The sequence below is a fragment of the Cinclus cinclus genome, chromosome 1 (genome assembly GCF_963662255.1).
Source record: "Cinclus cinclus chromosome 1, bCinCin1.1, whole genome shotgun sequence".
NCBI lineage: Eukaryota > Metazoa > Chordata > Aves > Passeriformes > Cinclidae > Cinclus > Cinclus cinclus.
Window position 1 is genome coordinate 146,728,323 of NC_085046.1, and position 17,681 is coordinate 146,746,003.

At 40.6% G+C, this 17,681-nt stretch overlaps 1 protein-coding gene across 1 annotated transcript in view; it reads right to left on the minus strand.

The window, feature by feature from the left end:
- COL22A1 (collagen type XXII alpha 1 chain) overlaps positions 1-17,681 on the minus strand; it is a 187,110-nt gene that overhangs the window by 42,554 nt on the left and 126,875 nt on the right. The window contains exons 29-39 of the mRNA XM_062504153.1: positions 15,539-15,601; positions 14,407-14,460; positions 13,133-13,174; positions 11,388-11,420; positions 7,854-7,907; positions 7,321-7,374; positions 6,002-6,055; positions 3,903-3,956; positions 2,337-2,390; positions 567-671; positions 79-123 (exon numbers count right to left, since the gene is read on the minus strand). Coding sequence (XP_062360137.1) covers positions 79-123; positions 567-671; positions 2,337-2,390; positions 3,903-3,956; positions 6,002-6,055; positions 7,321-7,374; positions 7,854-7,907; positions 11,388-11,420; positions 13,133-13,174; positions 14,407-14,460; positions 15,539-15,601 — 612 coding nt within the window. The remainder of the gene's footprint in view (positions 1-78; positions 124-566; positions 672-2,336; positions 2,391-3,902; positions 3,957-6,001; positions 6,056-7,320; positions 7,375-7,853; positions 7,908-11,387; positions 11,421-13,132; positions 13,175-14,406; positions 14,461-15,538; positions 15,602-17,681) is intronic.

Here is a 17,681-nt window from a genome sequence, read left to right on the forward strand (position 1 = left end):
TAAGCTGTGTTTGCATCACGTTCTTTTCTCCAGTTCAAGTGATTAAGACGAGAAGTCCACAATGAAGTCCATGCTCACCTTATGTCCAAAGGGTCCTGGCAAGCCTGGTGGTCCTCTTTCCCCCTAAAGTGACAAAAACAAACCAAGAAAACAGTCACCATCCAGCCAAACAAGAGCCTGGACTTTGCTATAGTCAAGGCAGCAATTCTCCCACCACTGGCCTCCTAAGATCACACCAACCTGGCAATATTTTACTGACAACATGTAAGCAAATTAAACAATCTGCTAATTGAGCAAGAATTAAGAGCTTTTAGGGAACTTCCATCAAGCTAATAATTTTTGTACTAGTCACAAGGACAATGGTTACTCCTTGTGGAGGTCTCTGTTTTCAATGTACATTTCAAAAATACAGTTCTCTCTGACTTTTTATGCACAGATGGGATCTGGAGCATTTTCCACAGGCAGGCCTTCCATGGATTCAGGTAAATCCATGCTCTCCTGCAGAAGTCATGCGTGCCTGTCTCACAATGAACTAGTCAAGCACAAAGCTTGCCAGCAGTACTTACCCTTTCTCCATCTTTACCCTTCCCAGGCAATCCTGGCTCTCCAGCATGCCCTGGCTCACCAGGTGGCCCAGGTAAGCCTATTTTTCCATCTTTACCAGTATCACCCTGTAGAAGAGAAGCCATCAGAACTCCTTAGAATACTATAAACAATTACCATCTCAGGTCTTTCATTGGAACTGAAAGACATAGATTTTTTCCTAGCTGTCTCATCTGGATTTCTTTTGGTATCATAGGAAACCCTCTTTAATGGGAATTATTTTCCTTCAGTATTCTCAAGGCACTTGTAAATTCCATTAAGGAAAGTAAAAGAAGACTTCAAAATGTTTTGGGAACCAGCTACATGTGGCAGTGTGTGATCTCTCCATGGAGCACATCCCAACCTGAACTCAGCAAAATTGGTTACCTCCGCTGTGGCACTGAGGAATGTTAGAATGTGCCCTGATCCCAAATTGATCTTTGCTTCCCATAACCCTGCCCAAGTGACACCCAGCAGCAGCAGCAGCATCTGGTTGTGATGGCTGCATCTCACTCACAGTTGGTTCAGGGGAGGCAGATAAGAACCCTACAGGTGTGGGAAATGTGCTCACCTAACCACACTGCTGGTCAATGTCTTCACAAATTTGGGAGAAACTAGCATTTGTAGCCAGCATGAAACTATGAGCCAACCATCTTACCCCAAGAACAGTGGATAGCCCAGGGCCTGCAGTGGGCTGCATGCCCAGATGTCCCCTTGAGCATGGATACCTCTCAAGGTTACCTCTCAAATTATCCCCTCATCACGTCTGATATTCAGCAAACAAAATGGGAATAAATGCATTTGAAATTTTGGCTAAGTGATCTAAAGGATTGGTTGCACACATACAGTGCTTTAGACAAAATACTGATCAAGTTTGGGACTAACGCTGCATGCAGCCACACCTAAATTCCTCTCTGAGGAGGAGTTTAGAACACAAAGGCATAATTTCTGAACCTCATGACTCAATGGAAAGGTCTCCCTGACAGTTTTGTCTGTCCCTGTCCTCAATGCAGTAAATAATCAAGTGTACCTTGCATTGAATCTTGTTAACTGTGGCATTTACCATTGAACTTTGTTAACTTGGTGTCTTATATCAATAAAATGTACTGTTGCTTCTTTCTTGTGAGTGAAGTGCATCACTCTTTCTGCAACACTGAATGAGAGAGCCCTTGGTCCTCACATGACCCTGAGGTAGAGCTCAGTAATTTGGAAGATTTTACTGAAGGAGCTGGGATTCATTCCATTTTAAGTCCCAAATACATGGATACAGGGGGTCATGGTTCTGTTTAATCATTCCTACTCCAGAAAACAAAGATCAGGACTCCAGCATATTGGGCACTCAGGGGTGCATGATCAAACACAACCCCTGACTTCAGAAAGCTCGTGAAAGGGGACAGCAAGCCAGTTTTTCTTCCGGCCTTGGATTTGCAGTGATGAATAGAATTTTCTTAAAACACCAAATCCCTACTCTTGTCAGGTAATGAGGACAGCAAAAGACCATAATTGTGTAGCAGAGACTTCACTATATCCAGTCATATCTCAGTGTATTTTTTAGGTAAATTGCAAAGTTGTAACTGAGTGAAAACCTTACAGCATGTGTAATAGAGGAGTTCAATCAAGATGAATTCATGAATCCATGTGTCTTAACCATCCATGAACCTATGATATAATTTCCCAGTTCGGACTGCATCTGTCCCTATTACTTAAAATGTTCATGAAAAAAAGGAAACAAACCCAACAAAGAAACAACTCACCTTTTCCCCCTTTTCTCCTGCCTTTCCTGGGAGTCCAGGGCCTCCAGGCACACCCTGGAGAGAAAAGAACTTTAAAGCTTGGAAGTTTTTTTGTAGGCAATATTGGATTTCAAACAAAGGGGTAGACCTGTGGGTTCAGTACAGTTTATCTCAAGGATCAGTATCAGCTCTACATTTCCCAGTACAGAAAACCTGTAATCCAGAGAACACTACAGAAGAGCTGTGTAACAGGTCCTTAAAGGAGGAATTTCTTTTTAAATATAAAAAATAGCTGAACAGAAAATGTAGAAACTGAGCTAGTACCAGATGTGTGCATTCTACCAGTAACTATTTCTTTCATTTTGTGAAATTCTCAGCAGTTCTTAATATGTTACCAACAACCCCCAATCACCACCTCTGTATCAGAGAAGCCAAAAGCCTCCCAACACTGGGAAATGTAGCTGTGTTCATTTCTTCCTCTATTTCAGTTTTCAATCCTTTTAACATCTTGGCAGGGCTCAAAGGACTCTGTGTCAAAATATAGATGATTTAGAGCTCTAAATTAAATACTGTAACTTCCTAACCCACCAAAACATATTTTAGAATAGTACTCCATTTTAAGATGTGAAATCAGTCTTGGCACCATTTAGATTGGATTGACCTCAGATGAATGTGATAATTATTTTCCTTTCTGCACCAGTAAAAATTATTTCCAACTATATTGGCTTTTATAGGTAATATATTGGTATTACTGGTATAGAAGTTTGCTTAATGGAATATGAAATTGAAAAGTTCTTCATTTTCAATATCACCTTACAGTTTGAAATTAAATCACTGCATTAATACAATTACATCAAATGTATCTTAACAAGCAGTAGAAGGGCAATTTAGGTTTTCTTGGATTGCCCAGGTAATAAACTCTGGTTCTAACAGTGCTGTGTTCTAAACCCCTCTGCCTGAATACATCATATCCTGAGGTCCAAATGCTGTTTTTCACCTACTCCAGTCTAAGCCCAGTGAAACCCCAGGAACTAGAAAGAAAATTATCCTAGTGGTGCTGGGAGTAGAGTTAACCCAAAGATTTTTTTAGCAAATATGAAGTTTTCTCATGATAGTGGTGATGAACCTCCAGGTAAGGGGGACACTGCATTGATTTCAAGGGTCTGTAGGCTCAAATGCCTACGTGTTTTCATAACAAAAGTGGGAGTTTATCATGCTATTTTTATATCAAGGAATCTTGTTTATAAAAGGAGAGGACAAATGAAAAAAAGGCAAATAAAACCAAAACAAAGATACAATAAGCACTGAATTTCTTCTCTTGAAGAGTTGGCAACAAAAATTGCTTTTGACAAATTGGTGAGAAATGAAGCAGCTCTGTTCCTCTCCTTGACAAAATGAATATAAGATAGTTCATGGATACACCATTCCCAGGTGCCTCCAGATCTTTCAATTCAGCCATAAGAAACAAGTTTAATGATACATAGCCTTTTGAACTTCATAGTAATCCCCATGGAAGGAAAAACTAAACACATTAAATAAAGAAATAAGGGCAGAGATGAGAAAACAAATACACTGGTGCATACTTACCACATTTCCTGGCAAGCCTCTTGGGCCTGGTGGCCCTGCTGGTCCACTCAAACCCTGTTTTAACAAAAATGAAGTGTGTGTGAGTGTGTGTGCATATATAAATCACAACTTGTGTCCCCATAGGAACAAGATGTTCCAAGTGAGATTGGATTTCATGTCAGACAAGGTGTTGTACATCAAGAAGGCAAAACCCCCCACATTTGTTTGAAACCTTTTAGTGTAAAAAAATGATGAAACAATACAACACAGATAAAGGCTCTCTTTAAGGAGCTTAAAGCTACCTTCTATCAAAAGAAATCCTGACTCTAGCTCAGATACAGGAAGAAAAGCCTGGATCATAAACATCAGCACAACTAAGGAAAGAATTTTGATTTATCATAAAAAGTATTTAGGTCAACAAAATACGGTTTGTTGACAGTTCTACCTTTCTCTGCTTTGAGGAACAAAACTTGAAAACGTTCTTCTGCACTAAACAGGTGAAATAGCCTAAACTATCCAGACTGTATAGTTTTGAATTGCAGGTCAAAGCTTTGTAGCACGAAAAAGTCTATATGTGTCCCCAAAATTTCATGGGAGACATTAGAAGACATATATTTGGGGATTTATGTTCCCATAGAGATGTGTGTTGGGGGTTATCAGGCTATATTAAGAGTTTTCATAGAACCATAGATTTGGGTTGGAAGGTACCTTAAGTATCATCTTAAGTATCATCATTCCAAGCCCCCTGTTATAAACAGGAACACCTTCCACTAGACCAGCTTGCTCTGGGCAACCTGTACCAGTGCTTCACCCTTTTCACAGGAAATAATTTCTTCCTAATTCTAATCTAAATCTCCTCTAAGTCTGAAGTCATTCCCCCTTGCCCTCTCACTCCATGCCCTTATAGACAGTCCCTCCCTAGCTCTGTTGTATTTCCTCTTTAGGCACTGAAAGGGGCTCTAAGATCTCACTGTAGCATTCTCTTCTCCAGCCTGAAACACCCCAATCCTCTCAGCCTTTGCTCACAGCAGAGGTTTAAATGTTTCCCCATTTCTGTTTTGTTTACAGTAACTGCTCTATGAGCCAACAGAAACACTCAGAGCAGCAGCAGTCTGTGAAAGGATGGCAAAAAAAGAGAAGGTGCCTGCAAATACTTGCATTTCTAGATCATTAACATCCTCTGAACCACCAGGTTATACAGAGAAAGAAAACCAAGGAATGGGTTTTCATGGAAGCAGGATGGTTTTTGCCACTTCTTTTCTTTTTCATTTTTTTTCTTCTCCTCTCCAGAATATTAAGGGGTCCTTCAACCAACAGTGAATAACACATGAAAATAGGCAGTTCAGGGTTTGGGGTCAAAGAACACCTTAGGGACAATGCCTAAGCACAAGCCCAAAAAAGAAAACCATGAACACAAAGGTGGAAGAAGAAATTTCAGTGCTCTAGGATCCATCATTTGGATTTCCTATTTCTTCCTTTTCTTAATCACAGTCATCCCCTCTCTCAATCATTATTTCAATCAGTTCTTCAGTTTCTTCCTTCTTTGCTTGCAAAGAAAGTATTTGGCCTTTTATTCAGTTGCAAAGGTCTTATATGCTCTCACAATAATAAAACTGGACTGGAACCCTTTGCTGTTCCTAAGCACACAGACAACAGCAGCACTTCCTACAACAAATGCCTCATAAAGAGGTGTGGGATGATACTTTTGCATGAGGCAGTATTAAAAAAAAAAAAAAATAGAATTGACAGTGAAGCCTAAAAAAAACCATGATCTCAAAAACCAATTCCTGCTGCTAATGAGCAGTGAGCTCCCTGCTCCAGCTGGCTGCCTGAGCTGGGCTGACATTGCAGTGCATTCACACTCAAAAAAGGGTGTTTTGTTAGTCAGGGAGAGATTTGAGCAGGAAGAGATGCACAGTCTTGAGCTGGGCTGAATGGGGTGTTGATCTGTTTGGTGCAGATGGTCCTGTTAGCCCACAAACAGCCTCTTCCAGCTGTGGATTAGGATGTACCCTGTGCCCAAGTAGCCTGGGACTGCAAATCCATAAGATGTTGATGTCAGTGTCCCTCCAGGTGTGTTACTGTCAGAGGAAAATGCTGCAAGGGATGCAGATACTCACAGTCTCTCCAGGAGCTCCAGCCTCTCCTCTGGCTCCTTTCTCCCCCTTTGCACCCTGGGCAGAAAGGAGAGATACCAGCTGATTAGTCATGGAAGGAGACCTCTTGTCAGACAAAGGCTTCCAGATGCCTGAATGCGTACCAGGCAATGATTTTTGTTAACCAATTCACAGAGGAGTTAATGGCTCAGGAAATAGCTCCCAGTTCTCTATGTAGCAAGAAAAGGAACTATAAAAATAAAACCCTGAGATTTAAAAAGAGTTATTATGACTGATCAGCTCAGATAGTGTTTCTCAGCACAGGATGCTGAAACTTGCAGATATTCATCTGGGTGAAACTCCTTCATATCCTCAGGCCTACCAACTACTTAATTTCCAGCTGAACTTTGATGGTCTCCCTTCACAGAAGACTTCTCTACAGTTCTGAAATATAAACATCAGTCATCTAGAACTGGTAAAAACAGACCCCGATGCAGAGTTTTTTTCCCTAATAACATGTATCAGACAGCCCTTTCTGAAGAATTTTTGCAGAACAAAGTTCTACTCACTGACCTGTCCCCCATTTAGCAGATGTTAGTTAAAAGTCGCATGGCATTACTGTGTTTTTTCTTGGGTTTTGGGGGGTTTGGTTTTGTTAGTTTTGCTTTTTGGTTGTTTTTTTTTTTTTTTGTTTTGGTGGGTTTTTTTTATTTTTTTTCTTTATTTTTATTTTGTTTTGTTTTTTAATGCTTAGACTGCTATTAACCTGTTTAAGGTGTTGATGCCCAAATATTGCTGATTATATAGATTGGTATAGGTTGGGCACAGCACATATGATAGCAGAGTGAACACCTACCCATGCTGAATGGAAACACCTCAGTGTTGATTTGAAATAGTTTTGTGTGACCCAATAGATTTTCTCAATATGGTTGAGACCATAGAACCATTTCACATGAGCCATCACTCATTCCAGGTCAGATGAGCTGGGGTTGAATCTCACTGCTCTGCAGTGTTTTGAAAATGTACTGCAGTGACTTATCTGCAAGACCTGTGGTTTGGCAGCAGCAGTACAAGATGCCTTCTTGAAGTACCACAAAGCTGGAGGAAGTCTCTCAGAAAATACTGACCATGCTACAAAAATACTGAATTTCTGAGCTATTTTCCTCCTGTTGTCCTGCAGTCCAAACAGAAGTAAATACCTCTATGGAACCCCCTGAGCTTATGACAGTGAGAAAAAAGAAATGGGCTGCTGATGCATAGGGGAATGATTATTCACAGTGATATAGACCTTGAGGGCACTCCACTCCAGTTGTGTCAAAGATTTTCTTCAAGATCCCTCTTACCTGTAGTCCTGCAGGTCCTGGCACACCTTGCTCACCTGGGACCCCAGGTAATCCCTGCAAAACAGAGGGAGAGATAAAGGAGCTCCTTCCACTGAGAGAAGGAAGTATGATTTTTACAGAGGCTGTCACTGCACAGGGCTCTGTCTCTTCTGGGAGCTCCATCCAGAACAAGAGAGTCCAGAATACAAATGCAGTACCCAAATGCACAATTTAGCTGGGCCACATCACTTCAAAATCCCTTAATAAATCCTGCACATAAATTACTGCCAGTCAAGCTTGTTTAGCAAATCCCATAGTTCTCTTGTCAGCTCCTAAAGCCCAGAACTATAGATTAGGTGCTTAAACTCCAGTAGTCATGTAGCTTCCTCTACAGGCAGTACAAAGATAAGCACCACTGTGGCTATTTCTGAAGAGAGAAACATCCCAGCTAGGGAAGGAACATGTCCCACTCTCTCCCTCCAAAACTGACCACTCTCATGTCCTCTCCTTACTAAAGTTCAAAGCCAATTGAAGAAACACTTGGCTGTACTTACAGGTTCTCCACTCATTCCTCGATCTCCTTTGTCCCCTTTTGGTCCAGGTTCACCCTAATATAAAACAATAAGACAAAGAGAGAAATAAAAGCTATTTCCAGGGCTGGAACTCACAGTAGTCCTGCTCAGCAAGTCGAGTCTTTCAATCAGTTCCCCATTTTTGACACTAAGTAGCTTCTTCAAAGGACTTTGAGGTCAATGAGTCAAAACTGAATGCCACACTAAGATATGGACATCACTGTCTAGACTGCCTGGTCTATTCTGATACTAATTGAAAAAATATTCAGCTTAAAAGGAGAACATTTTGCCCTCATGCAGAAGACTAGTTAAGAATATATCCAAAATCACAAAATTAATCTCTAATATTTTAAAAGGCCACATAATGCGACCAATAGCAAAAACATCAGTGCCACTACACTACCTCTCTGCCGGGCCACAGCCCTAATGTCATCCTACAGTGATCCCAGATAAAGACAGTTCCCTATTCCACCTATAAAAAAGAAGCATTCAGTGATCATCTGGAGCATTTCCAGAGGTGTGCACTATACAGCCATTCCTGATCTCTAGTTCTATTAACACCTCCATACATACACGCAGCTTCCCCTCCCTCCTGAAATGTCAGTACAGTATCTTTTCATGCACCACCATCATTGCCTAATAAGATTAATTTATTCCTGTTCTTCTTCCTTACAGTAAATTGAATATGCATTCAGACAGAAGTTCATCAGCTTTGTCCTGTGGTCTAGAGCAATAATCAATAAATCCACATTTCTGCTTTTTATAAATTGAAAAGGAAAGCACACAATTATGTAACTAGCTGGAATAAACCAGGCACTACACGAATACTCACATTTGTATATTGTTATGAACGCATGCATTCAGGCAACAGCAATCATTACTTATTCATTATTTATCATACCAAGTGTTTAATTATGCAATCAAGGAAGAGTAAGAACATCAGTGATTTAAGCTACACACACACAAGCAAGAAATAGTGATCAGCCAAAATGCAGAGCCAGACAAATCAGCTTGAATTTTATTTACATCCGCTATTTGCCAATCATTTCTGAAACACCTGGGAATTCACAGTCCATTTTCAAATGATTCTCTAACAGACAAAATAAGTGTAGCTGCATAAATATTACTTATGCTTGCATTCATTATGCATTATGAATAAATATTATCACCTGTGATTAATAATGGAAAGAATTTTACTCTACAAGTAGCATCCCATTAAATCGACTTTTAACCAGTCCCTGATGCCATCTAGTGTCCTTCATAAAGACATCAGGATCACCTAAAGCAGCTCAAAGAAAGGGTCTGAAGCTGCAAACCTGTATGTTTGTGCCTGAAAGTTGTTTTGCATAATGACATTTCAAATTCTGAAACTCTTTTGAGAGAGCAGAATGGTAACGCACAGACATAGGTCAGTACATTTGTAGGCAGGGATGTGTTACTGAGTGGGAACAATGATATCTATTACCAGGGAAAACAAAACTGCAAAGGGAAGAAGTAACTCAACAGTAAAGGGGGGAAGTTTTTAAGATTTTCCTTTCTTCCACTTTTTCCTTGACACTTGATTTGCACAGTAGTGCAAAATTTAACAGCCACAGACAAGAGCAGAGGGAGGATTTCTTTGTAAATTCATACAATGATATGGGGAGGAAGGGACCTTGAAATCACCTAATTCCAACCCCTCTGCCATTGGAAAGGATGCCACCCACTAGATCAGGTTGCTCAAAGCCCCATCCAACCTGGCCTTGAACATTTCCAGGCATGGGGTACCCACAGCTTCTCTGGACAACCTTTGCCAGTGTCTCAGCACTGTCACAGTAAAGAACTACTTCCAAATACCTAATCTAAACCTGCTCTTTGACAGTTTAAAGCCACTGATCATCTGTGTGGCCTCCTCTGGATTTGCTCCAAGAGGTCCAAGGTGTCCTTGTTTTGGGAGCTCCAGAGCTGGATGCAGCACTCCAGGAGGGGTCTCACCAGAGCAGAGGGGTAGAATCACCTCCCTTGACCTGCTGGCCATTGCTGCAGCCCAGGACACAACTGGCTTTTGTTAACACAACCCACCAGCAAATCTGCCTGTGAGTCCTTTCAAGTCTGCCAAATCCATGACTCTCTGCCAAGGCTGCTAACACTGCCTGCTACTGCTGGCCACTGGCAGCTGCTCTTAATCCATTGCCACCCACTTCTTACCTACACCTCAGTGCACAGAAATGACACAGTGACAGCTGCCAGCTGCCAGCAGCCTGGCCCAGAAGAGAGCGTACACCTTCCATGACCTGCTCTCAGCAGTATCCTCCTGTAGTCTCAATTATGCCTCAGTAATTCCTATGCTGCTTAAAGGAAAGCAAGTGCAGTGGGGGTTCAGCTGTGCCTGGCCACAGTGGGAGACAGAAGGCAAAGTGAGGAGCCACCTCTTTTTTTACTGCTTTTGCCTCTTTCCACCCATTATACCTGACCACCACTGTGGTTCTCTTGCCCCATCTCCAAGCACATCTCATGATCCTAACTGACTAGCCTAAATATATATGAAATATCTCCCGGTACAACATAAGACACACTCAGTGGGAAACAATGGCAAGGATTGGTTTTTGGAGAGCATATGACAACTGTCAGCACCCTGCTGGTCCTGCCACCTCTGTAACATTACCCATGACACTCACCCAAGGCTCATCAGCTCCTTCTGACACTTTAATTTGTACACCTGTACATCCGTCACAACTATTCTTACCTTCCCTTTTTCTCCCTCACAGTGCTATGTGCAGAGCTGTGCTGTGGCAGGTGTCACCACAGTCATCTTGCACATGGAGAAGTCCCAGCAAATGGAACAGCTGACACACTTCAGGCCTTTTATTTCTTACTGTCTTGCAGCTCACTTACAAGAACAATGTACTCAAAGCAAAAGAAAAAACTCCGTCCGTGACTGCAGCACTACAAAGACCACATAAGATGTCATTGTTCTGCATGTTTCCTTACAGTGTATATATATACATATACATATAGATATATAAACATAACCTTTGAGCAAAGGGGAAAAGCAGGCCAAAGAAATCTTGTCTCTTTTCCCAGTACTACTTCACATCCTTATTTCCTTCCTCAGCCTCTGAAGAACCTGGCATGTATGTATATATGTTTTCTTTCTAATGGCCCTTCTACAGCCTACCTCTGCCATCCATGAAACCTCCTGATCCATAACAAACTTATTCACAGATCATGTTATCTCATCTATTTCCTACTAGGTGCTGCATATAGGATCTGAATCTTCATTTTAAACTCTATTTAAGAGGCTGGGATAGCACACAGCTCTGTCCCAGACACAGCTGGCTTGACTGCTGATCTTACCAGCACAGCTTTGGACTTCTCATCATAGCTGTTTACAGTGATGAGGATGCCCAGAACCAGACTCAATCTGGGTTCTTTACGGAAGGCATTTAAATAATGCAGAAAACACTGAAGGCTGTGTGTCTATCAGATACAAAAGGGGATAAGCCAGAGGTCATATTTATTAGAGATGCTACTTACAGGAATCCTGGGGTGTGGGGTGAAAAAGGCTGTCTGGAACAGAAACCAGAGTGTTAAAACCAGGATAGCCTATTTCCCTTAAAATGCAGTAAATATGCTTCTGTCATTACAGATTGCACATTCCATACATCCATAAGTAGGTTTATAAAACAGCAACCCATTGTAACATCCAGGTGTTTGGAAAGAAACCTACAAATATCTTACATCTCCCAGAATATTTGAAATATGAACATAAACTCAAGACTATCCTGTGTGTGCTACCATGATGAAGAAAACAAATAATCTTTAAACTTTATAGCAATTTTACTGCTCCATCTCCAGCTCACTTTTCCACTTAGAGCCATCTTCTGTATTATTACATTTCATGATACCATGATTGAGCTTGGTGTGTTCTCCCTCTGTTTTGTACCATGTACATGAAATCTCAATGAGAATACATAGTCATTCTGAAGGAGTAGCCACAAAAAGAAACTAAAAAGTTTTGTTAAAAAGGACAGTACCTTTTCTCAAAGCTGACAAAATTTTGAAGAAAAAGACAGACCTTGATGACATGCAGAGAGATCAAAAGCATTACTTTCTTTGAAGAGCTGAAACAGTTTCTTGGTTCCAGCCTAGATCAGTGGGAGGGAGCATGGCTAAGACATTGTGTTATTCAATAGCACCTTATGCCACTGCTAGGGGTGGAAGATAGGGGTTCTTTCTCTCACTTTGGAGAAGAGAAGGATGCTCCTTTCCATTGGAGCGAGTGAGGCAGATGGAGCAGTGGGATAATGCTGGTCCTGAGTGGAGGGAGCATTTTGGGTGGCATAGCCACAGTCAAGTCAAGCTCCACACTCCCTCTTTTGTCCACTTTTATTATTAATATTGTTGCTGTCATTTTTTTTTATGTTATTGATTTTTTTCCATAAATTGTTCTTGTCCCAACCTGAAATCTTTGCCCTTTGTGCCTCCAGATCTCCTCTCTGGCCACACATGGGTGGAGGAGGGGAGAAGGGGGAGTGATTGATTACAGGGTGGTTTTGGGTGGTCAGGGATGCTAAACTGGGGAATACCATTCCTAAGCCATGACAAATAGAAATTATTTCTCTCTAAAAACACAGGAAGATTGAGCACTGGGGCACATCTTCTCTATGTCCACCCATGCTCTATTTTGTTTGGGAGCTTCCTTCTCTGCCTTTACTAACACAGATTCATCTTTGGTGTTGTGACTGTGTCATTCTTGTCTCATACATGTGGAGTCTTTCTACACAAAGCATCATGACATGCTCTGGCATAGACTGAGGCCCAGTTAATGTTGGGGAATAAATTACAACACCTTCTCCATTGCTGTGTCAAGGTCTTTGGGTACTTTTTACCAACAGATCTTGATTCAAATTTTCTTACTCAGGTGTTCTTAAAGGGAACTCAGAGGTTTGTGTATTCACATTCAGTGGGTGTTGATGTAACTACCAGTGAACTTCATTGTAATAATACTCAGGTTCCCCGAAGTAAGTTTGCATCTTCATTTTGTAATCAATAAATTTATGTATTCTTGGTCTGTTTTTGCAAAGAGGCAGAGGAAGGTACAACCTCACAAAAAAAAAAAAGCATACCTTGATATTGCTTCTCTGAAACAAAAGGGTAAATAGGACCCAAAGTTTCTGCAGAAAAGTAAGAAACTTGAAAATTGTTTCTAAGGGATTTATGTGGAGGAAGTGCAATGATGCCTTGAATTTTGTTACAGCACCAAACACAATCTTACTTACTGTTCCAGGTAAGCCTGGGGGCCCAGGGGAACCTGTGTCACCCTGGAGAGAGGGGAAAAATGTAACCAATTACATAGAAAGATTCCCAAACAAAACTCAACATTATAATTTAAAAGATGCAGCATTACCCAATGAGATGTAACCCAAACCCCCAGCTCAATGACACTTCTGGACAGAATTTTTGCTGTCCTTGCTTTGTTGTAAGCAGGATTGTCATTCTGTTGTTTTCATCCCTCTATGATTTTATCATTGACTTGACTTCACAGGCTGATGAATTTCTAAAGTTGCCCCATCCAGTTTAGGCTACAGAGTTTAATTTGCTTTTTAAATTAAAGTTGACCAAAAGTCTTGATTGAAGAAACTTGCTTTAGCTGAACTTCTTTCATTGATTAAAAAAAAATAAAAATCTGTTTTTCATAGAATATTCAGGTTGCTAAATCCAGTTCTCCCCTAATTTTGAGTTAAAGCTATGCTGTTGCTGCAGGATCTCCTGAACACTGGCATTGACCTTCCTGTGGGCTGTGCTCCACAAACAACTGTCCCCTGACACTTGAAAGCCAAGAACTACCAACAACACTTGTTAACTTTCCAGGTACAGGAGGTTCAGCTGCCTCATTGACGTCAGTGGACCACCTAGGAAAGAATTCCCACCTGCACAGGTGGTGAAAGTCACTTATAAACTGAGGACTGGTGGAACAACTCACATCCTGAATGCTACTGCCTCTATAATGAGGGCAGTTTTTCCACTTTACACCCACAAGCATCTGCAAGGTCAGTGCTTCCTGTTTACCTTCATGTTCACAAGGGTTGCATCTAAATTTTGGTGGACATTACCTTTGTCTACTTCTCTCACTTTCACTAAAATTAATAATGTTGTGATGGTAGAAACCCAGACTGTTCCTTAAGTTATTGTTCTATCCTCCACAGACAGGCACAGAAAATGTTTTAGATTTTAGTTACAGGCTCATTTATATCAGCCAACCATAAAACTGAAAAAAAAGAGAAAACTTTAACAAAATAAAATTAAATTAAAAAGAAAGAGAGAAAATCTTCCTTGAATTAATGAAATTGTCCTTAATTCCCTCAGATTTCATTGCTCAATACATTATCTCTATCCCACACATAGCTATTTCTGCTGCTTCTCTGTAAAGTTCAGATAGAAGTCTTCCAGATTTTCTAGTCTTCTTCAGATAGCCTCCTCTATCATTTGTTTCTGCCCCTTTGTGTGTTTTCCTCTCTTGTCTAAGGAAGATCATGGTCATTTCATGACTTACCTTTTCTCCTCTTTCACCTTTCATTGCTGGGAGACCGTCTCTTCCCTTTTCTCCCTAAAAGCAGGGAAAAGAAGGCAGGAAATATGCACATTTGTATTTGAATGCATCAGCCTCACTAAAATATTTTATACTCTCAGTTACCTTACCTGTCTTCCAAGATGCAGAGCAAGCAATTAAAAATGAAACATTTTGAAGATGGCTTGAAAAATTCACTACATTTTCAAAATCATTGAGTATCAATTGACTTCACAGAAAGAAAAGCAGCAATCCTAAAATAAACTGCTTGTCAAAGATCCTACTGCCTGATGCAGTTATAAAAAAGCAGAGGTTTTTTTTCCAGTTGGAAAGGAGAGGCAGCAAAACAGCAGTTAAGACCCAGAGTGAATATTGATTTTACTATTTTTGGTTTGGGTTAGAAGGAACCTTAAAGACCATTTCATTTCAACCCCCTGCCATGAAGATATTCTGTATCCTGTGCTCTACAAGGCATATGATGGAGTAAACTGCATGGAAAAACCACAGTTAATTTTAGATCCTTCTTGATCAGATTCAAGCACGTCATCAGTTATCAGGATTACAAACCTCACTTACGTGGCTACATTTACTGTCAGGCCCCTGACCCAAATAGTTCCATGTATGAAGACATCTTCAGAGTTCTGCAGCTACCCAGAGGAAGCAGTAGACACCAGGACTTGGGTAGAAGTTAAGCCATAAGAAAATAATTCAGCCATCCAAAACCTTTCCCAGGGCTCAGCGAAGGAGGCAGATTAGTAATTTTTCTGTTGTTATCAAGAATTGTAAGTGTCCTTAAATCAGGCAAGTAATTCTGAAAGGGAGCTCTAAAGTGCAATCTAACCTCTAGAGTCCTAACTTTTCCTACTGCCTCACAAGCAGCATGGCACAGCTCCTCACATTTAGGATAAACAGTGTTCATTAGTACCTCTGTGTCAATTGGGAACAGTCACTAGGCAGGGAATTCCTTTTTGGGTACTTGGTAATCTTGCTGGTTGCCAATCAGCTACTCACCACAGCCATCACACCATGGGACAACATCATCTAGGGACACTCAAGGTAAGTCCTCCTGATGCTAAATGGCAAAAAGAAGATCAATTTGTGGATCAAAGTCACTCACCTGGTCTCCTTTTTCTCCTCTCAGTCCAGGTAAGCCCCTAGGACCAGGAAAACCCGCTTCACCCTGAAAATAAGATAAAGTGTGTGAAATCTGAATGCTGTAAGACAGACCCTGCCTGAGCTTTCTCATGAGATTGATTGTAGATGTAGTTTGCTGAGAGAGAATAAGATTAGTTTGATTATCAAATAATTTCTTAGTTTTTATAAACCATTAACTGAAGCAGTAATTAAACTTCTCTGCTTTTTGCCTGTTAACTGATGCCACAGAATTAAGGACATATTTCCTCCGTGCCGCTCCGTAGCAGGACCAAGCAAGCAAATGAAAGCAGAAAAAGAAAAAAAAATCTGACTTTTATTTTCATCTTCAATGATCTGGAAATGCAAAAACTTCAGTGTATTAATCTCAATGGTACAGGTGTCACTTGATGAATGGATCTAGAATAATGAGTGAATTATTGCACATTTGAATTTATTTCTGTTTGAACATTACCTTTGTGTTTCTGCTTTATAATACTTGTTATTGGAGTAACTATGATCTCTGTGTCATGGGGTTTCTCCTAAATATATCAACTACTCTCAAATTTAGCTCCTAGTTGACCTATTTTGTAACCTGAAAATAACCATGTGTTTTCCTATTTATAATTCTTGTCTACATGAATTTATAGTGCAATATCACAAAGGAGATCAATCATGGACAGGACCCAAATTCACAAAGTCTTGTGCACTACACAAATACTGCACAAAGAAAATATAATCCTTGCTCTAAAGAGATTATTTTAGGTATAGGGACAACAAAAGATTATCATGGTAGAGGTGCAATGGGTCTGTAGACAAAATCAGGTGAGAAATAATATGCTGTGTTAACTGAGGATGACTAAGAACATCTGGGTGATGTTAGGAGAATTTTAAAGAAAGTGGTATTTGGTGACAGATGGAGTGGTGCTTTCTCAGAACCACTCTGGGATCCTGGCTATCATGGAATCACAGAATGTTTTGGGTTGGAAGAGATCCTAAAGATCTTCTAGTTCCAAACCCCTGCCATGGGCAGGGACACTTTCCCCTCAGCCAGGTCGCTCCAATCTCGTCTTGCACACTTCCAGGAATGGAAATGGCAGTGAGATCCCAGTGATTCCAGAGATCCAGAGAACAATCAATGCATCTAACATTGAAGGAGACAGAGGAGAATGTAGATGGAAAATAAAAACATGGTGTAAATTTGGCCTCCGAAAAGATCCTGAAGTAAAATATCAGTGAGTTTGTATGAGTTTGAGGTTAGAAAGATAATACAAAACAGCCAATATGGTTGTGTTAAAAACTAATCTCAAAACTACACAGTTCCTTCCCTAGACATGAAAACTAAGCAGACTAAGAAGAAAGCATTTTTCTGATGTATCTTGACTTTAGTAAAACATCTGACATAGGCCAGCATCATGTTCTCATCTGTAACCACAGAAATGCAGTGTTGAATGGTCTCTGGAGGGTAGTGTATAACTAAATGAAGACACAGCATTCATATACCTGCTATTAGCAACTTAATGTCAAAATTCAGAGGATATATGTGATGAAGTCCTCTCAGGGACATCACTATCAACTTATGACAGGAAAGAGAACATTTATGAAATTTGGAGAATATCATATTCTGGAGAGAGAGGATACTGTCTTGGAAGGTGGTGTTAAAATTCAAAACAGCCCTGTATGGGGAGGTGATTCAGACCAAGGGACAGTGTTTTGGTTGAGTCCTGGCCCTTTGCTGCACTTGAACTAAGCCTGCCTGGAAACTTCAAGCCTGGTAGCTTGTCTGCCCAGCTACACTGAAATGACATCAAGGAAGGGCACAGAAACCACTCCTGCCTTGGAGCCTGGTGAAAACACTCCTGAGGAATCATTTGCCCATGCTGTGATGATTTCCCCTTACATCAGGTAAGGATGCTTTCCTGGGAACTGAGTGATACCTGTCAGACAGATTATAAGGACTTTTGAAATAGCAGCAGCACAGTCCACACTCACAGGGTGGGGTAACTGTTATTAACTTAATGAATGCATTATCCCAATAAACCTCAATTTCTGCATCAGACTTGTAGCCTTATTTTGTCAATCACAGAATCATTAAGGTTGGAAAAGACCTCTAAGATCAACCATAAATC